Consider the following 19878-nt stretch of genomic DNA (forward strand, 5'->3'; position numbering starts at 1 on the left):
ACAACTTTTTAACTATGTAAAAATAGTAATAATTATTAAATAATAAAAAATTGTATAAAACAATGCATGACATTTCTAGCTATTAAAATATATTCATAATAAAAAATAATTAAACAATAAAAAATAGTAATAATTAAAAGTAATTGTCAACCAATGAAAGCATGTATAAAAGTTGCATGACATTTTTAATAAAAAAATAATAATTAAATAACAAAAATAGTAATAATTAATAATATTGTCAACCAATGAAAGCAATAAGTTGCATGACATTTTGTAAAAATAGTAATAAAAAACTATTAAATTTTAAAAAATAGTAATAATTAAATATAACTGTCTATCAGCGAAAGCAAAATAGTAATAATAAAAAATAAAAAAAAAATAAAAATGGTAATTATTAAAAATAATTGTCAACCAATGAAAGGATGTGTAAGTTGCATGACATTTTTGACTGAATTTGATTGAATAATTAAATAAAAATAACAAAAATATTTTTTTAACCACTAATCTAAATAAATAATAAAAATAATACAATATTTTCGTATTTTGGAGTCTCTGGCATCTGAACTAATGATAACCTAGATTTAATAGTTTAGTAAGACTAGTAGACTAGTAAAACGTAGTTTTGACGTTTTTGAGTTCTTTAACACCTTTAAATTCTTGTGTTTGAAAGGAATTTCAGGTTTTATGGTTTCTGCCTCATAATTTCTGCTGGAAATAGAACTTACAAACATTTATTAACGTACAATAATAAGTTTAATGTTATTAACGTTACTGATCAGGACTGAGTTTTAACTTTCGCTTTCCTACATCACCGCTGAATTTACTGAAACAGAAACATACCAGATGAATCCACTGCAGATCACGAACAGAAAGCGAAAGTAATGGTAAACTAAAGTAAAAGTGATCAGAAGAAAATCCGTACAGAGACACGTCTGATAAACATCCAACAGAAAACTCAAATCACTCAGACAACCGCCAGCGGCTCTGCGCACGCGCACGGAGTCACATGACCTTTTCCTAGATGTTCTATGCTCGCTAGCTGCTCCACTCAGACAAGCTATTGCGAGCTGCGCATGCGTAGTGGGTCACATGACTTCTCAAAATGTTCTACGCTCATTAGCTGTTCCACTCAAAATATATCAGCGAAATGGTCTGGAAACAAACGAAATGTGGGTTTATCTCCTACAGACTATCAAATATATCTAAATATGTATATATAATGAACAGAAAGGTCGAAACTAACGAGTGAGGATTTCTCATGAACATCCACGGGAAAAATATAGGGAATAATGTAAAAGTTCCTGACTCATTAAGTGGGCGGCGGTTGTTTCATTTTCCACTAGAAATAAGTAAGATAGAAAGGTAAACAACGCGAAATGGGCCTCAATATGGGCGTGTCGCTAATTAATCAGATTCATTCGACCAGTAATAATTTATAATAATAGTTTATTTATTAGCTTTAAAAATACTTTAGTTATCATTGTATATCTTCAATTTAAATTTAAATTAAAATGTATTTTTCGACCGTAATTAGATATGGCGCTGTCACGTGGTGCCTGATACTTTTCTCATCGCGGTCGGTTGGTCATCTATGCTGGCAGCATTGATATACATCTTTTTGTACATAATGAAGTAGTGTATTTTTTGGCACGTCGTGTAAAACTCTTTTGAATTCATATGTTTTAATTGGTTATACTTTCCAGACTCCTCGTGTCTTCTAAAAGCACAAACCCCGTGGTTAGTTTTGAATGGGTTTCTATGGAGGATTGCCTCAGTGAGCCGTCGAGCGCCCCCTGCAGGAAAATACGCTTTGCGTCTCCTTACAAATAGTTGTTTTTATCTCAATGTTTAATGTCTTTCTGAGTCCGGCTGGGTTCCTGACACATGTAAACACTCCCAGTCTGGTTTAGCTGTTCTGTGTCTCTGTTCGTCCTTGTCCTTGTCCGACCCGAACCGAACCGAACCGATCCGGATCATGCGACTCCGGTCCTGCTGTGTTTACGGTGCGGGAGTGCTCTGCATTCTGCTGTTGATCGCCGGGATTGTGATGGCTTTGACGCAGGTCTTTGAGAAGCTCCTAAACAACAGAATAAAGGAGGTCAGTGTGGGTTCATGTGTTCATTTGTGTTTTCATATCATTTTAATGTTGTATTATTCATAGGCTATATATGTTGTGACTGTCTATATGTATGTGTTATGCTGTCATTTGAATTTGATATTTATTATATGGGCCATTCTACAGAATTGGTGCAGACTGTCCCACAACCAAAAAACATACACTATCTAAAAAGCATTTAAAGTCGTTTTTAAAAAGCAAGTATTCAAATGTTTACTAAGATCCTTCTATCATCCATTCAAACCCACAAAAACATTTAAAATATCTTTAAGCTTAATATATTTTAAATCATCATTTATTTGGTAGTTTCAATTGGGAGGTGGCTGTCCCATATCCTAACCTTTAGCCTTAAATTTAATCTTATGAAAATTATATTGAAATTTCCATTGTTGTTGTTTTTTTTTAAGTATCTTATTGATTATTTTAAATTGTGAAGTTTCATTTTTTTCTTATATATTTTCTATATGAATTAGGTAACACTTTTTTTTTGTATTTTCATGTCAGTGCGAAACAGTGTATATGTAAACAGTGTATATAACTACACCCCTACATTTATGATCAGGAAATATTTATTTTTTATTAATAATTAATTATTTACCCAGGAGAATCCCATTGAGACTTCACAGTCTCTTTTTCCAGGGAGACCTGGTTGCACCAAAACAACAAAACCAGCTACAAAAAAAAAAACACAAAACAATTGAGAAAAGTAAGATCAAGCAAAACATGTACAAGACTCCTTTAAAACTGATTCAAAAGATGTTTAAAAGTACCCAGGGATGGCTCTAATTTAACTAGTTTGCAGATCATTCCAAGCTCCATAAAAAACAAATTTTCCAAATTTTGAGCACACTTAATATTCCTGTGTTCCTTTCTCTCATAGCTGCAGGGTGTGAGTAGATACTGTAGGCTCTATCATGTGTTGGAAAGTGTGAAAAATCTGTGTAACTTTAAGGAATTAAGCCTTAATTAAGCACACTTTATTTTGGGAGTTTTTCCATTGCATTTAGTTTTTATATTAATACCACTGTTTAGAACTGTGCTATAGCTGACTATGTGATGATTAGCAACTATAAACTAGGTTCAGAACTATCTAAAATTGTCAATACTGAAACATTTGCTGGAAATTAAATTGTAGTGAAACAGTCACATCCAAAACATGTCGTCATTGTTTCCGTAGAGACAAAAGGGAATAACTTTTTGCCTTTTACAAAGAAAAATTGGATTCAAAATACAACAAATCTCATAAATCACACTTGAAATTTAAAAAAAAATGTAATTGTTATTGATTTACCTCTGATTTTTTTTTTTTATAAAATAGCAAAAATATATATTTACAATGTAGATAACGTTCTGAAATTATATTATGAGAATTAACTGCACAATTACTAGAAATGGGTACCTTAGATATTTTGCAATTTGCATACATACAATTTTTTTGGAAAAAGACAAATTTTTTAAGACGTTTCCAACCAATTCTGTACAATTATTATGTCGTTATTGTTATAATTTTCTCCACCATAATATTATGAAACCTTGATATACACCATATTCATTTATACAGTGGCATTTCAGTTCTATTTTTTTTGTTTTGTTTTTTTGTTTAGGGATTAATTAAATAATTAAGGATTATATTATAATGATTAAGGATTATATTATATAATGTTTTATAAAAATGTAAAAATGTATTTTATGTAATATTATAGTATGTATTATATATGTAAATCAAACATTATTATTATTTTTTACATTATTATTATTTCATATTTTTTTTCAATCATGATACCATGATTGTAAAGTTATGAAACATTAATATAAATCATATTTATTTACCATGGTGCATGTTCAAAATATGGCATTTTTTATGATTTTTTTTTTATGTTAGCATTATAAAATTTCACTTTATACAGTTTGGACTAAACATTTTAAGAGTTTTAAATAATATTGAAATAATAAAATTGCTTTAAATATACTAAAAGGATGGATTTTAGTAGTTATACCATGGTGTTGAATTAATATCATATTCTAACTCCATATGCTTCTTCAAGGAGAAAAATTGCATAAAAATACCACGCCCAGAAAATGCACACAGGCTTTTATAAATAAGCACTTGGAGTTGGATATGAAATATAAATCTATAATATTTTGAAGTAGTCTGTTGACAAAGCAGCTTTTTATGTGTTTCTCTTCCTAAATTGTTTTGGAAACGATGAGTTTGTTAAAATTAATTTGGTTATTTCCATCCACAACTCACTTTCCCTTACAGCAAGTGGTTCTGGAAAATGGAACGGAGGCGTTTTCGGTTTGGCAAGACCCGCCGCCGCCGGTTTACATGCAGTTTTACTTCTTTAATCTGACCAATCCTGTAGAGGTTCTGGATGGAGACAAACCCTTCGTCCAGCAGATCGGCCCGTACACATACAGGTCAGTGATGACACCCCAAACATGTGCTCGTCATGTTTTCCTCTTGATTTGTGACAGACAGGAAGAGGATTCACATGACTTTGTTTTTGCTGTAGCTTTCTCTTGCACACGTTTGCACAAGTTTCCCTTGATGACTCAGTTCTGATGCTCAGTTCTTGAAAACCATGTAACACTTCAGGGCCTCTATTTGTTTATCTGAAGCCACTAAGAAAACCCTAGAAACCACATAGCAATCTGAGAGACTTTGATCCTTTAAACTTTGTGCTTTTAAAACTACTATAAACTTTACATTTTTTAATTGATTCAGGCATAAAACTGCTTCAGACTGTAAGCTTTTAAAACGTATAACTGCTTTTAAAACTACTTCAAACTTAAAACTATTTTAAACTTAAAAGCTTTTAAATTGTTCCAGAATAAAAACCACTTCAAACTGCAAGCTTTTAAAACTTAAAAGTGCTTTTAAAAACTGATTCAAACTTAAAACTGCTTTAAATGTAAAACTGCCTCAAACCTTAAGCTTTCAATACTTAAAGCTGCTTCTAAAACTGCTTTAAACAAAAAACTGCTTTCATAACTTCTTCAAACTTAAAACAGCCTAAAACTTTAAGCTTTTAAATCTTAAAACTGCTTTTAAAACCGATTTAAGCTTAAAACTGCTTTTAAAAACTGGTTCAAACTTCAAGCTTTTATAACTTAAACCTGCTTTCAAAACTGCTTCAGACTTAAAACAGATTCAAACCTCAAGCTTTTAAAACTTAAAACTGCTTTCAAAACGGTTGAAATTTAAACCTGCTTTTAAAACCGCTTCAAATTTAAAAGTGCTTTCAGAACTGCTTCAAATTTAAAATTGCTTTTAAAAACTGCTTTAAACTTCAAGCTTTTATAACTTAAACCTGCTTTCAAAACTGTTAAAACTTAAACCTGCTTAAAACTGGTTTTAAAATGGCTTCAAACTTAAATCTGTTTTCAGAACTACTTTAGACTTAAAACTGCTTTCAGAACTGTTTCAAACTTCAACCTTATAAAACTTAAAACAGCTTTTTAAAAACTTCAGCCTTTTATAACTCAAACCTTGTTTCAAAACTGTTAAAACTTAAACCTGCTTTTAAAACTGCTTCAGACTTAAAACAGATTCAAACCTCAAGCTTATAAAACTTAAAACTGCTTTCAAAACTGTTGAAATTTAAACCTGCTTTTAAAACCGCTTCAAATTTAAAACTGCTTTCAGAACTGCTTCAAACTTTAAGCTTTTAAAACTTAAAATTGATTTTAAAAACTGCTTTAAACTTCAAGCGTTTATAACTTAAACCTGCTTTCAAAACTGTTAAAACTTAAAACTGCTTTCAGAACTGTTAAAACTTAAAACTGCTTTCAGAACTGCTTCAAACTTTAAGCTTTTAAAACTTAAAACTGCTTTTAAAATGGCTTTAAACTTAAAACTGCGTTAAAAAACTGCTTCAAACTTCAGGCTTTTATAACTTAAACCTGCTTTCAAAACTTTTGAAACTTAAAACTCATTCAAACTTAAATCTACTTTAAATATTAAGCTTTTAAAACAGCTTTAATCTGTTTTTAAAAAGGATTCAAACTTAAAACTGATTCAAAACTAATTGACAGCTTTTTAAACTGTCAAACCACTTTTTGCTTCAGTTTTCTCTTGCAGAAGTTTAACGATACATCAGATGTTCTGTGTTCATAAAAAACACAAACCGCTTCAGATTTTACTATTTATTTATTGTGAAATCACTGTTGTTTGTTTCTGATCTGTTATTTCGAAATTGCTGAGCTCCATGACAATGTTATTTTCAAAAGTCAGTAAGAACTACATTTTCATTTCCTCTTTCAGGGAGTATCGGCCGAAGGAGGAAGTGAAATTTCTGGACAACGGAACTAGAGTGGCGGCTGTCAATCCAAAAACGTACGTGTTTGAGCCCAACATGTCACGCGGATCTGAGGACGACATCGTCCGAACGGTCAACATCCCCGCTGTGGTGAGATTGTGCTCTCTGACCTACTAGAACCACAGAGAAATGAAAGCGTTTCACGTGTTTAATGGGCGAATCTTGTGAAAGCATGTTACATTTCATTTTAAAACCGAAATCAAATAAAAGAAAGTATGCTTTGCATTAAAAAAATGAAGTGCAAATAGAGACAATTTACTGTTTGTATGTGTTTATGTATGTTCAGACCGTGATGGAAAAATTCAAAGATACCTTCTTGGTCAGTCGCATCATTTCCGACTTGATGAAAGCAAAGGGCATTGGCTTGTTCGGGACATTCAGAGTCGGCGACCTGCTGTGGGGTTATGAAGATCCGCTGCTCAAAGAACTCAAAACATTTGTGCCGGACGACCACTTTGGACTTTTCTACAAGGTTAGCAACAGTGGCATTTGCAGCCAATCATCACTACCACTTAATGTGACTCAAGCACTAACACTAAATGCTAAACCTCAGTCATTTTGCAGCGTTTGTGCTTAAGACATGAATCATTCCTCAAATCATGTGTCTTGTTTGTAAATTTTGATTACGAGGTTCTGCTTCAGAAAGAAAAATAGTTTTTAGTTTTTTATCAAGGAGGCATTGAATTGATCAAAGGTGACAGTAAAGGCATTTATAATGTAACAAAAGATTTCAATTTCAAATAAATGCTGTTCTTTTGAACTTTCGATTGATCTGTAAATATCGAAAAATTAAATATATTACAGTTTCCACTAAAACATAGGGCAGCACGACTGTTTTCAACATCGATAATCATCAGAAATGTTTCTTGAGCAGCAAATCAGCATATTAGAATGATTTCTGAACAATCATGTGACACTGAAGACTGGAGTAATGATGCTGAAAATTCAGTTTGATCACAGAAATAAATTGCAGTTAATATATATTCACATAGAAAACAGCTATTTTGAATTTTAATACTGTTTTATTGTTTTTTTAAACCTTAAAACCGATTCAAACTTAAAACTGCTTTAAACGTAAAGCTGCTGCAGCGTTTAGGCTTTTAAAACCTAAAGCCTAAAACCTCTTTTAAAACTGGTTTTAAAATTGCTTTAAAATTGGAGTTAAAACTGTTTTCAGAACTGCTTCAAACTTAAATCTGCTTTCAGAACTGCCTCAAATTTCAAGCTTTTAAACGTAAAACCGCTTTTAAAAAAAATTGCTTTAAAATTGGAGTTAAAACTGTTTTCAGAACTGCTTCAAACTTAAAACTGCTTTCAAAACTGTTGAAACTTAAAACTGATTTTAAAAACGGCTTTAAACTTCAAGCTTTGTAACTTAAACCAGCTTTCAAATCTGTTGAAACTTAAAGCTGCTTTTAAAACTACTTCCAACTTAAAACTATTTTAAATATAAAAGCTTTTAAATGGCTCCAAATTAAAAACAAAAATTGAAAAAAAAGAGCTTTGAACTTCAAGTTTTTTAAACTTAAAACTAATTCAAACCTAAAACCACTTCTAAAACTGCTCAAAACTGGTTTTAAAACTGCTTCAAACTTAAATCTGTTTTTAGAACTGCCTCAAACTTTAAGCTTTTTAAAACCTAAAACTGCTTTTTTAAAAATTGCTTCAAAAAACTGCTTTCAAAACTATTAAAACTTAAAACTGCTTTTAAAACTACTTCAAACTTAAAACTGATTCAAACCTCAAGCTTAAAACATATATTAGAATTATCCTGCACAATTAATAGAAATTATTATTATTATAATATTAAATATTTATAATAATAATATTAATGATATTATTATTTGCAAACATACAATTTTCTGGGAGAAAGACACATTTTTTAAGACGTTTCCAATCAATTCTGTAGAATTATAATATCATAGTATTATTATTTAAATACATCATTTTATTCTCGCCTAATATTATGAAACCTTGATATACACCATATTTATTTACCATCATTTATAAGCATTATAATGTAGCGTTATTTAAAAAAAAGTTTAGATTAAGGATTATATTATATATATAAACATTGAAAAATGTATTATTATATGTAATATTATAGTATGCATTATATGTAAATCAAACATTATTATTATTATTTATTTTTGCTAAAACACAAAATTATAGGGCAGCACAACTGTTTTCAACATTGATAATAATCAGAAATGTTTCTTGAGCAGCAAATCAGCATATTAGAATAATTTCTTAAAGATCATGTGACACTGAAGACTGCAGTAATGTTGCTGAAAATGTACTAAAATAACTTTGAATTGAAATACTGTTTCACTGTGGGTTTTTTAATTATTAAACAAATACATTTTTTGTGTTTCATTCCCATGTTGTTGACTACTTTTCAGAAAAATGGCACAGACGACGGTGATTATATTGTCTTCACGGGGAAGAAGAATTATCAGGACTTTGCTCGTATAGACGAGTGGAACGGACAGAGGTAAAATCAGCAGAAAGCTCAGAGTCTTGTTTAATCTCCAGAAGATTCGTGCATGGGTTTGGAACAAGCTGCACGATCAGCATTTGCTCAGCGAAGATTGATTCATAGATTATTTGTTCTGTTTGTCAGTACATTGAACTGGTGGAGCACAGATGGGTGCAACATGATCAACGGCACCGACGGAGCATCTTTCCATCCAGTCATCAAAAAAACAGAGAAGCTCTATATATTCTCCTCTGATCTGTGCAGGTGAGGACATACACACTGATCTGTGCTGCAAACTGATCTTAATTTCACTTAAAAGTAGGCTTAAATGGATTCAATTGATCAGTAGTGCCAGTAAAGACATTTATAATGTTGCAAAAGATTTCTATTTTAAATAAATGCTGTTCTTTTGAACTTTCTCTTCATCTGTGAATCCTAAAAAAATGTAATGTATCACAGTTTCCACAAAATATTGTGCAGCACAACTGTTTTCAACTGATAGTAATCAGAAATTAAGTTTCTTGAGCAGCAAATCAGCATATTAGAATGATTTCTGAAGCATCATGTGACACTGAAGACTGCAGTAATGATGTTGAAAATTCAGCTGCACATCATAGAAATAAATTACAGATTAACAGATATTTACTTGAATACAGCTGTTTTATATTACAATAATATTTTATAATTTTTCTGCATTTTTTAATAAATAAATTCAGCCTTGGAGAGCAGAAGAGACTCATTAAAAAACATTCCCAAATCTCATCAGCTCATACGTTTTATGGGGCGTTTTCTAAGTCAATTAAAGAAAATTATCGGCCAAATCAGAAGCCTGTGGTACAGTACACACACTGACATTCAAAGGTTTTGGGTATTTTTTCGTAAGAAATTAACACTTTTATTAATCAAGGATGCATTAAATTGATAGAAACATTTCTGATTATTATCAATGTTGAAACAGTTGTGCTGTCCAATATTATTGTGGAAACCATGACAAAACATCACTCAAACTTTGAGATCAGAAAAATACTTTTGTTCAAGGATGCATTAAATTAATCAAAAGTGACATTAAAGACATTTATAATGTCACAAAAATAAATGCTGTTCTTTTAAACTTTCTTTTCATCTGCAAATCCTGAAAAATAAAATGCATCACTGATTCCACATAAAAAAAAAACATTGGGCAGAACAACTGTTTTCAAATGATAATAATCAAAAATGTTTCTTGAGCAGCAAATCAGCATGTTAGAATGATTTCTGAAGGATCATGTGACACTGAAGACTGCAGTACTGATGATGAAAATTCAGCTTTGATCACAGAAATAAATTACAGCTTAACAGATATTCACATAGAAAACAGCTTTTTTTTAATTAGAATAATATTTCACAATTTTACTGTATTTTTGATCAAATAAATTTAGCCTTGATGAGCAGAAGATACTTTTTTCAGAAACATTTTAAAAAATCTTGCCAGACACAAATTTTAAACGGTACAATGTGATGATAATTTAATGAATAATAATACATGATGTATGTTTTAGTATTTATGATAAATAATAACTTTTTAAAAACATTTTCTAAAAGTAAAAATTAAAAATTATTCACTGATTAAAGGTTCGGTTTATAAATGCTTTTATTGCTTCAGTATTGACCATGTTGGGTCTGAACATGTGACCTGTTGCATTGCTTTATCAGTAGCAGAAAACGCTTATGTGTGACCAACAGTGTTGGGGGTAATGCATTACAAGTAACTGGTAAAGTAACGCATTACTTTTTAATTGACAAGAAAATATCTGAGTATCTTACTTCACTAAAATATCTTACTTTTTCAAATCAGTAACGCCAGTTACTTTCCCTCATTTATTGATTAAAAGCTCTCCTGTCCCCATGTGGAGAGAAATAATGAGTAAGATGTTACTTTAGTTCTAGAATAAATGTGAACATGCATTAATTCATCTCACTCACTAAAAAACTGATACAGTATTCCTCAAAAATGAATAAAAACCTGCAATAATTAAATATGTTAAATAATACAAATATCCTTTACACATTTAGTCCTATTTTATAAACCGATGTCTTTGCTTCCAACCTTCAATGATCCAATTCATCCAGACTAATAAACAAAAATTACTCAAGATAATCTAACATTAGTTTTCCGGGGTTTTTTTAATTGCTGAAGAGTTGACTTTTTTTTTTTTTACAGACGTCAATTTACTTTTCTTTAAAGAGGCTTTTGGTGTGAAAATGCTTTTACATTTGCCAAAAATATAACTTTTTTTATATTAAAAACAAACAAGCAAGCCCTGCCCAGATTTAAAAAGTAACGCAAAAGTAATGTAATGCATTACTTTCAATTAAAAGTGACTTTGTAATGTAATTACTACTTACTTTTTAGGGTGTAGCTCAATATTGTAATGCATTACTTTTAAAAGCAACTTCCCCCAACACTGGTGGCCAAGCATTTGTCCTAAAAGAGTGATTTTTGCTTCAGATCACATACTGTATGTGTGTCAAGTGTGTGTGATTCGTCATGCTGCTCTCCGTGGTTGTTTAATTAGGTTTAAATCAGGCCTCTAAACAAGCAAAACTATTCAGGAGATCACAGAAAAACATGTTTTAAAAGAAACTATTCTTCAGCCAGAAATAGTTTATAGGGTGGCACAAACAAAGCTTTATTTCTGAGATGTGGGTCAAACTGAAAGACAAATCTGCTTTTCAGAATCAGAGTCATTGCTTGTTTACTTAAATAAGAAACAATCACAGTCCTAATCCGTGTTGGGCAAAGTTACTTTTAAAGGAGCAATTCACTTTCCGAACAAAAATTTATGGATAACGTACTCACCCCCTTGTCATCCAAGATGTTCAATTCTTTCTTTCTTCAGTCGTTAGGAAATTATGTTTTTTGAGGAAAACATTTCAGGATTTCCCTCCAAATAAAGGACTTCTAGGTGCCCCCGAGTTTGAACTTCCAAAATGCAGCTTTAAATGGCTCGAAACGATCCCAGCCGAGGAAAGAAGGGTCTTATCTAGCAAAATGATCGGTTATTTTCTAAAATAATTACAATTGATATACTTTTTACTTCAAATGCTCATCTTGTCTAGCTCTCTGTGTAGAGATTAAAACGTATATAAATTGTAATTGTTTTTAGAAAATAACCGATCGTTTTGCTGAATAAGACCCTTCTTCCTCGGCTGGGATCCTTTAGAGCCCTTTGAAGCTGCATTTAAACTGCATTTTGGAAGTTCAAACTCGGGGGCACCATAGAAGTCCACTATATGGAGAGAAATCCTGAAATGTTTTCCTCAAAAAACATAATTTATTTACAACTGAAGAAAGAAAGAGATGAACATCTTGGAAGACAAGGGGGTGAGTACATTATCTGTAATTTTTTGTTCTGAAAGTGAACTACTCCTTTAAAAGTAATGCATTACAATATTGAGTTACTCCCTGAAAAAGTAACTAATTACGTTACTTAGTTACTTTTCATGGAAAGTAATGCGTTGCGTTACTTTTGCGTACCTTTTTAAATCTGGGCAGATCGTTTGTTTGTTTTTAACATAAAAAGTTTTATTTTTTGAAAATGTAAAAGCCTTTTCACACCAAAAGCCTCAGAAAATTCCAAAATTACCAAAATTCTAGAACTAAAGTAACATCTTACTCACAATTTCTCTTTTAATCAATAAATGGGGGAAAAAGTAACTGGCGTTACTTATTTGAAAAAGTAGCTTAGATTTTTTCTTGTACAATAAAAAACTAATGCGTTACTTTACTAGTTACTTGGAAAAAGTAATATTATTACGTAACTTGCGTTACTTGCCAACACTGGTCCTAATTAAAGGCGTCTTTTAGTGGTATCAGTGTGTGTTTAATGTTTGTGTTGACAGGTCTATATATGCCCAGTTCGAGTCTGAAGTGAGAGTACGAGGTGTTCCCGGTTTCCGTTTTGTCCCACCCAGTGAGGTTTTCGCCAATCTTACAATTAACCCGGATAATGCAGGCTTCTGCGTGCCGTCCGGAAACTGTCTTGGCTCCGGCCTCCTCAACGTCAGTGTCTGTAAAGAAGGTCAGTGAGAGTTTGAATGCTCTTTGTCAGCTTACAGATGCCGGGACGTCCTGCTAACGTCTGTGTCTTCTCTCAGGTGCGCCTATCATCATGTCCTCCCCTCATTTTTACCAGGCAGATGACAAATATGTACAGGATGTGTTCGGGATGAATCCCAACAAGGAGGAGCACGAGACGGTCATTGATGTCAACCCGGTACGTCTATATAAACGCTGAAAATCATCCTGACTGAAAAACTAAATTGTACACAAAGCTGCACAATCACAACCAGAGAATGCGTTTAATGTTTATGTCAGTTCAGCTGCACTTTTCCAAGTAAGGAATTTCCACTATACACTGCTTGGTGGAAAAAAGAGCAATATAACGGCTGTCATATGACACTTTGTTGACATTTTGTCATTTGACTCTTTGATTGACATCATATGAGCATGTTGCCACCTGTTTATTAAACATTTCCTGTGAAAAAACAGTAAATGATCCTCTCGACTGATAAACATACACCTGCAGAAAATGCATTTGCTTTAGTATACATTATCTTCAAGCATAAAACCCCTGATTTAACTTAAAGTATAGTGTGCAAATAGCGAGTATAGTGTGTGTGTATAATGAGTATAATGTGCATATAATTAGTATAGTGTGCATATGAGTATACGTGTAAACAATGAGTATAGTGTGCATGAGTATAGCATGAGTATAGCATTTAAATAATGAGTATAGTGTATATAATCAGTATAGTGTGCATATGAATGTAGCACTTGTATGCAGAGTAAAGTGCAAAAAAGAGTATAGTGCATGTGAGAATAGTGTGCATGAATATACATGTAAATAATGAGTATAGAATAAGTACATTGTGCATGTAATGGGTGTATCACTTATGTAGAGTATAGTGTGCACTGTGCATATAATGAGTAGTGTATTTAATGAGTATAGTGTGCATTTGAGTGTAGCACTTATATAGAGAGTACAGTGTGCATATAATTGTGCAAAAAGTAGAGTGTTATAAGTATATACAAAATCAATGAGTATAGTGTATAAGTATAGTATGTGTGTGTTTGATTATAATGTGCATATAATTGAGTACAGTGTGTGCATGTGAGTGTAGCACCTATATAGAGTATAGCATGTAATGAGTATAATGTGCATAATGAGGATACATGTCAATAATGAGTAGTTTATTTAATGAGTATAGTGTGCATATGAGTGTAGCACTTATATAGATAGTACAATGTGCATATAAGTGTGCAAAAAGTAGAGTGTTATAAGTATATACAAAATCAATGAGTATAGTGTATAAGAATAGTATGTGTGTGTTTGATTATAATGTGCATATAATTGAGTACAGTGTGTGCATGTGAGTGTAGCACATATATAGAGTATAGCATGTAATGAGTATAATGTGCATAATGAGGATACATGTCAATAATGAGTAGTTTATTTAATGAGTATAGTGTGCATATGAGTGTAGCACTTATATAGATAGTACAATGTGCATATAAGTGTGCAAAAAGTAGAGTGTTATAAGTATATACAAAATCAATGAGTATAGTGTATAAGAATAGTATGTGTGTGTTTGATTATAATGTGCATATAATTGAGTACAGTGTGTGCATGTGAGTGTAGCACATATATAGAGTATAGCATGTAATGAGTATAATGTGCATAATGAGGATACATGTCAATAATGAGTAGTTTATTTAATGAGTATAGTGTGCATATGAGTGTAGCACTTATATAGATAGTACAATGTGCATATAAGTGTGCAAAAAGAGTAGAGTGTTATAAGTATATACAAAACCAATGAGTATAGTGTATAAGTATAGTGTGTGTGTGTGTGTGTGTGTGTGTGTGTGTGTGTGTTTGAGTATAATGCGCATATAATTAATATAGTGTGCATATAATGAGTATATTGTGCATATAATGAGTATACATGCACACAGTAAGTATATTGTGCATGAGTATAGCATAAGAATACATGTATAATGATTACAGTGTGTGCATGTGAGTGTAGTACATATATAGAGTATAGCATGCGTATGTGGCCCTGGACCACAAAACCAGTCATAAGTTTTAATTGTAAGTTTAAATTGTAAAGCTCAATAAATAAGCTTTCTATTGATATATGGTTTGTTAGGATAGGACAATATTTGGCCGAGATACATCTATTTGAAAATCTGGAATCTGAGGGTGCAAAAAATCAAAATACTGAGAAAATCACCTTTAAAGTTGTCCAAATTAAGTTCTTAGCAATGTATATTACTAATCAAAAATTACATTTGGATAGGTTTACATTTGGAATTTTACAGAAAATCTTCAAATCTTTACTTAATTTCCTAATGATTTTTGACATAAAAAAAATCTATAATTTTGACCCATACATTGTATTTTTGGCTATTGCTACAAATATACCCCTGTGTGTGTGTGTGTGTGTGTGTGTGTGTGTGTGTGTGTGTGTGTGTGTGTGTGTGTGAATAATTAGTATAGTGTGCATGTAAAGAATATATATTCAGAAACAATGCATATGAGTATGTATATAATGAGTATACTTATAGCATTCATATAATGAGTATATGTATATAATAAATATAGTGTGCATGTAAAGAGTATATACATAAACCGTGAGTATGGTATGCATGAGTGTAACATGTATATAATGTGTTTAGGGTGTAAATAATATGTAAAGTGTACATATATTGATGTACCCTTGAATATGAGCATGCATGCAGTGAATAAAGTGTACACATAATGAGTATAGTGTGCATATAGTATGCATATATTTAATATAGCATGTATATAATTAATAAATAATGTATAGAGTGTGTATTTATCTGCACTGCCATAAGAGGGCGTCATCACACCACACTCAGGCTTCAAGCCTACAATACTCTTGAGACACAGATCCAGTTTCATTATAAAACTCACATTTCTGCAATGCAGAGTGAGTGAGTGAATGAATGAATGAATAACAGCATCTATATTTCATTTTTTTACTGACAGAACAAACACATTTTACGCTTGTGTCTGAGTCACTCTCTGATAAAGCAGGTGATGTTAGGATGATGTTATCTGATTTCCCAGCTAGTCCAGATACATCCTACTTCCTGGCAGGCGGTTGGTAATTAAACCGATGGGTGTTTTGGTTATTTTGTGTGTTGTGGGAGTATGTTTAGTTTACAATCAAAGAGATCCTATCAACTAACTTTGTACAAAAGGATCGAAACGTGTGATAAAATCAAACATGTTTGCATTTATTCAAGCACTAGATTAGTCCAGGAGCATGTTAAATAACTGCTGATGTGTGTTTGATAAGTGCTTTTGCTGCATGACTGGGATCTACATGGATCAGCAGGGTAAAGTTTACTGTGGGTGTGTTTTATGGTGTTTGTATGTTCACAGATTGGAACTGTGCTACAGTAACAGTATCAGAGGGTAATACCACCACGTACCATGGTACTGAATGATTGTTATATATATTGTTATTGTATTTGATTTCCACTGAAGGATAAAGGTTAGTGTCAGGCTTTTTTTTATGTGCACGTGAATCTCCTCCATTGCTGGGAAGGTGTGTGTTGCTTCATGAAATGTTTTCTCATCAGTTTCCATCATGCCTTTGGCACACAGCGCACCAGCAACTTCCCACTTATTTTGGGTAAATGTTTTTGTGTTTGAACGTTAAATGGGTCGCAGATGTATCGTAAGACACATAGGCACACACACACACACACACACACACACACACACACACACCTACCTCTGGATTCATTCGTAGATAAGCAGATATGTTTGAGTGTTAACATACTTTTCACATCCTGAATCAGCCGGTGATCAAAATCCAACAAGGAAATATCTATTCTGTGAAAGCCAGTCTAGCCAGAGTTTTTTCAGTTTCATTTAACCTAAAGGGATAGTGCACCCAAAAATGAAAATTCTGTCATTAATTACTCACCCTCATGTCATTCATATGAATTCGATTTACTTTCTTCATGCATGCTCCTGGTCTTGTGAGCAATGCATTAGTTCATAATAACCGAAAGAAAAAATATGTCCTCTGAGATTTTACATTACTGTTTCGATCATTTAACAACACGTTCAAATTTTGCCGTTTTTTAATGTTGGTTAATAGCCATGTGACACTTGTGAAATTAATTTTAAAAAAGTCTTTTTTTGACGGTTTTTATTTTAAAATATTTATTTTAATTTTACACTTTTATTATTTCATCAATTTTTAGTTCATGTTTTGTTTTAAGATAATTTGTTATTATTTTATACTGTTTACTTGTTTGTAACACTAAGAAAAAACAATTGGCCACATAGTCCAATAAAAAACCCGGATTTAACTTGCAGTATAGTGTGCAAATGAGTATAGTGTGCATCTGACAAGTATAATGTAAATATAAGGAGTATAGTGTGAATATAGTGTGCATATGATGAGTATAGTGTCCATTTAATCAGTGTAGTGTACATATAGTATGCAGTATATGTAGTATAGTGTGTAACGAGTATAATGGGCATATAAGGAGTATAGTGTGTGTGTGTGTGTGTGTGTGTGTGTGTGTGTGTGTGTGTGTGTGTGTGCACATAACAAGTGTAGTGTGCACATGAGTATAGTGTGCATATAATGACTATATTGTGCATATAAGGAGTATAGTATGCATATAATGAGTACAATGTGGAAATAATAAGTATAGTGTGCATATAATGGGAAGAGTGGGGATAAAAGGAGTATAGTGTGTGTGTGTACCTGGTATTCATCACGTTGTGGGGACCAAATGTCCCCACAAGGATAGGAATACCAGTAGATTTTGACCTTGTGGGGACATTTCTTAGGTCCCCATGAGGAAACAGGCTTATAAATCATGCACAATGAGTTTTTTTGAGGAAGTAAAAGTGTGCACAATCTCCTGTGAGGGCTAGGTTTAGGTGTAGGGTAGGTGTAGGGCGATAGAAAATACGGTTTGTACAGTATGAAAACCATTACGCCTATGGAATGTCCCCATAAAACATATAAACCCAACATGTGTGTGTGTGTGTGTGTGTGTGTGTGTGTGTGTGTGTGTGTATAAGGAGTATAATGTGTACTTAATGTGTATTTGATGTGTATAGTGAGCATATAAAAAGTATAGTATGTGTATATAATGAGTATAGTGTGTATATAGTGTGCACTGCATATAATGAGTATAGTATGCATATAATAAGTATAATGTGGATATAACGAGTTTAGTGTGTGTATATAAGGGATAGAGTGGATATAACAGGGTTTCCGTGGGGCATTAAAAAGCATTAAAAGTCATTAAATTGATTTTGCGAAAATTAAGGCCTTAAATGGCATTAAAAAGCATTAAATTGTTTTATATGGGCATTAAAACTTAAGATAGTGTTGAAGAAACAAATATTAGCAATTTATCTTGAATGTAGCCTGTATAATTAATAACTTTGATTCACTGTCGCAAAGTATGATAAACACAGAACGAGTTTGGTAATTGCTTCTGGCCGCTCCAAAATTGTGTGACAGACGTTTTAAGAGCGACCGACTGTAATGTGGAGGGGGAAAAATAAAGCAGAAAAATGGGAAAGTGCAAATTCCAGAAAGCGTGGCTGGATGATGAACAATTTAGGACATGGTTGCTTCCTGTTGAAGGTCAAAATGGAGAAGGACTTTGTAACATTTGTAAAAGTGTGTTTAAGTTGGGTTATAATATACATGCATTCATACACAGGCGTGTTAGTTATTGGTTGCATATGGCATTAAAACTGTTAGAAATGGCATTAAGAAGGGCATTAAAAGGCATTAAATAAGATTTGAAAATCCTGCAGAAACCCTGTATGAGTATAGTGTGTGTATATAGTATAGTATGCATATAATGAGTATATTGTGGAAAATAACAAGTATAGTGTGTATATAAGGGGTAGAGTGAGGATATAAGGTGTATAGCGTGTATTTAAGGAGTATAATGATCATATGTGACCCTGGACCACAAAACCAGTCTTAAGTCGCTGGGGTATATTTGTAGCAATAGCCAAAAATACATTGTATGGGTCAAAATTATTGATTTTTCTTTTATGTCAAAAATCATTAGGAAATTAAGTAAAGATCATGTTACATTAAGATTTTTTGTAAAATTCCTACTGTAAACCTATCAAAATGTAATTTTTGATTAGTAATATGCATTGTTAAGAACTTAATTTGGACAACTTTAAAGGTGATTTTCTCAGTATTTAGATTTTTTTGCACCCTCAGATTCCAGATTTTCAAATAGATGTATCTCGGCCAAATATTGTCCTATCCTAACAAACTATACATCAATAGAAAGCTTATTTATTGAGCTTTCATATGATGTATAAATCTCAGTTTTGTAAAATGTAACCTTATGACTGGTTTTGTGGTCCAGGGTCACATATAAGGAGTATAGTGTGTGTATATATAATGCGTTTAATGTGAATATGAGGAGTATATGTGCATACAATGAGTTTATTACTTTTTTATATTAAAAAAATATATATTTTAATTTTAATTTTAGCTTCTCATCATCTCACAAATTGCCAGGGATTTGTGAAACTCCGTGTTGGATAATGTTAACCAGTAGTCAGATGGTTATTTTTGCATTGTTTCTGATGTTTTGTGTGTGTGTGTGTGTTTGTTCTCAGCTCACTGGACTGTTGCTTCGGGGTGCAAAGCGTGTTCAGGTGAACGTCTACCTGCAACAGATCCCAGCGTTCAGGTGAGGAGTTAGTTTAGCATGAACTGCTAACATTTTCCTCCAGAAAATAGAACGATCTAGAAGTAAAGTGGCTACACACACCCCTGTTAAAAGCACAGATCCAATATCGCATCCAAGATAAAGTAAGTTTATTTCAATGCATTTAATTTGATTGACACTCTTTTGCTCTTTCCAAAAGTTTGAG

The 19878-nt window shown here is 32.2% G+C and overlaps 1 protein-coding gene across 1 annotated transcript in view; it reads left to right on the plus strand.

The window, feature by feature from the left end:
• The first annotated feature begins 1975 nt into the window (after positions 1–1975).
• The window catches only part of scarb2c (scavenger receptor class B, member 2c), a 25040-nt gene continuing 7137 nt past the window's right edge, over positions 1976–19878 (plus strand). The window contains exons 1-9 of the mRNA XM_073824278.1: positions 1976–2098; positions 4380–4537; positions 6384–6528; positions 6725–6910; positions 8841–8932; positions 9062–9181; positions 12800–12978; positions 13055–13173; positions 19621–19694. Coding sequence (XP_073680379.1) covers positions 1976–2098; positions 4380–4537; positions 6384–6528; positions 6725–6910; positions 8841–8932; positions 9062–9181; positions 12800–12978; positions 13055–13173; positions 19621–19694 — 1196 coding nt within the window. The remainder of the gene's footprint in view (positions 2099–4379; positions 4538–6383; positions 6529–6724; positions 6911–8840; positions 8933–9061; positions 9182–12799; positions 12979–13054; positions 13174–19620; positions 19695–19878) is intronic.

The sequence above is a fragment of the Garra rufa genome, chromosome 19 (assembly GCF_049309525.1).
Source record: "Garra rufa chromosome 19, GarRuf1.0, whole genome shotgun sequence".
Taxonomy (NCBI): domain Eukaryota; kingdom Metazoa; phylum Chordata; class Actinopteri; order Cypriniformes; family Cyprinidae; genus Garra; species Garra rufa.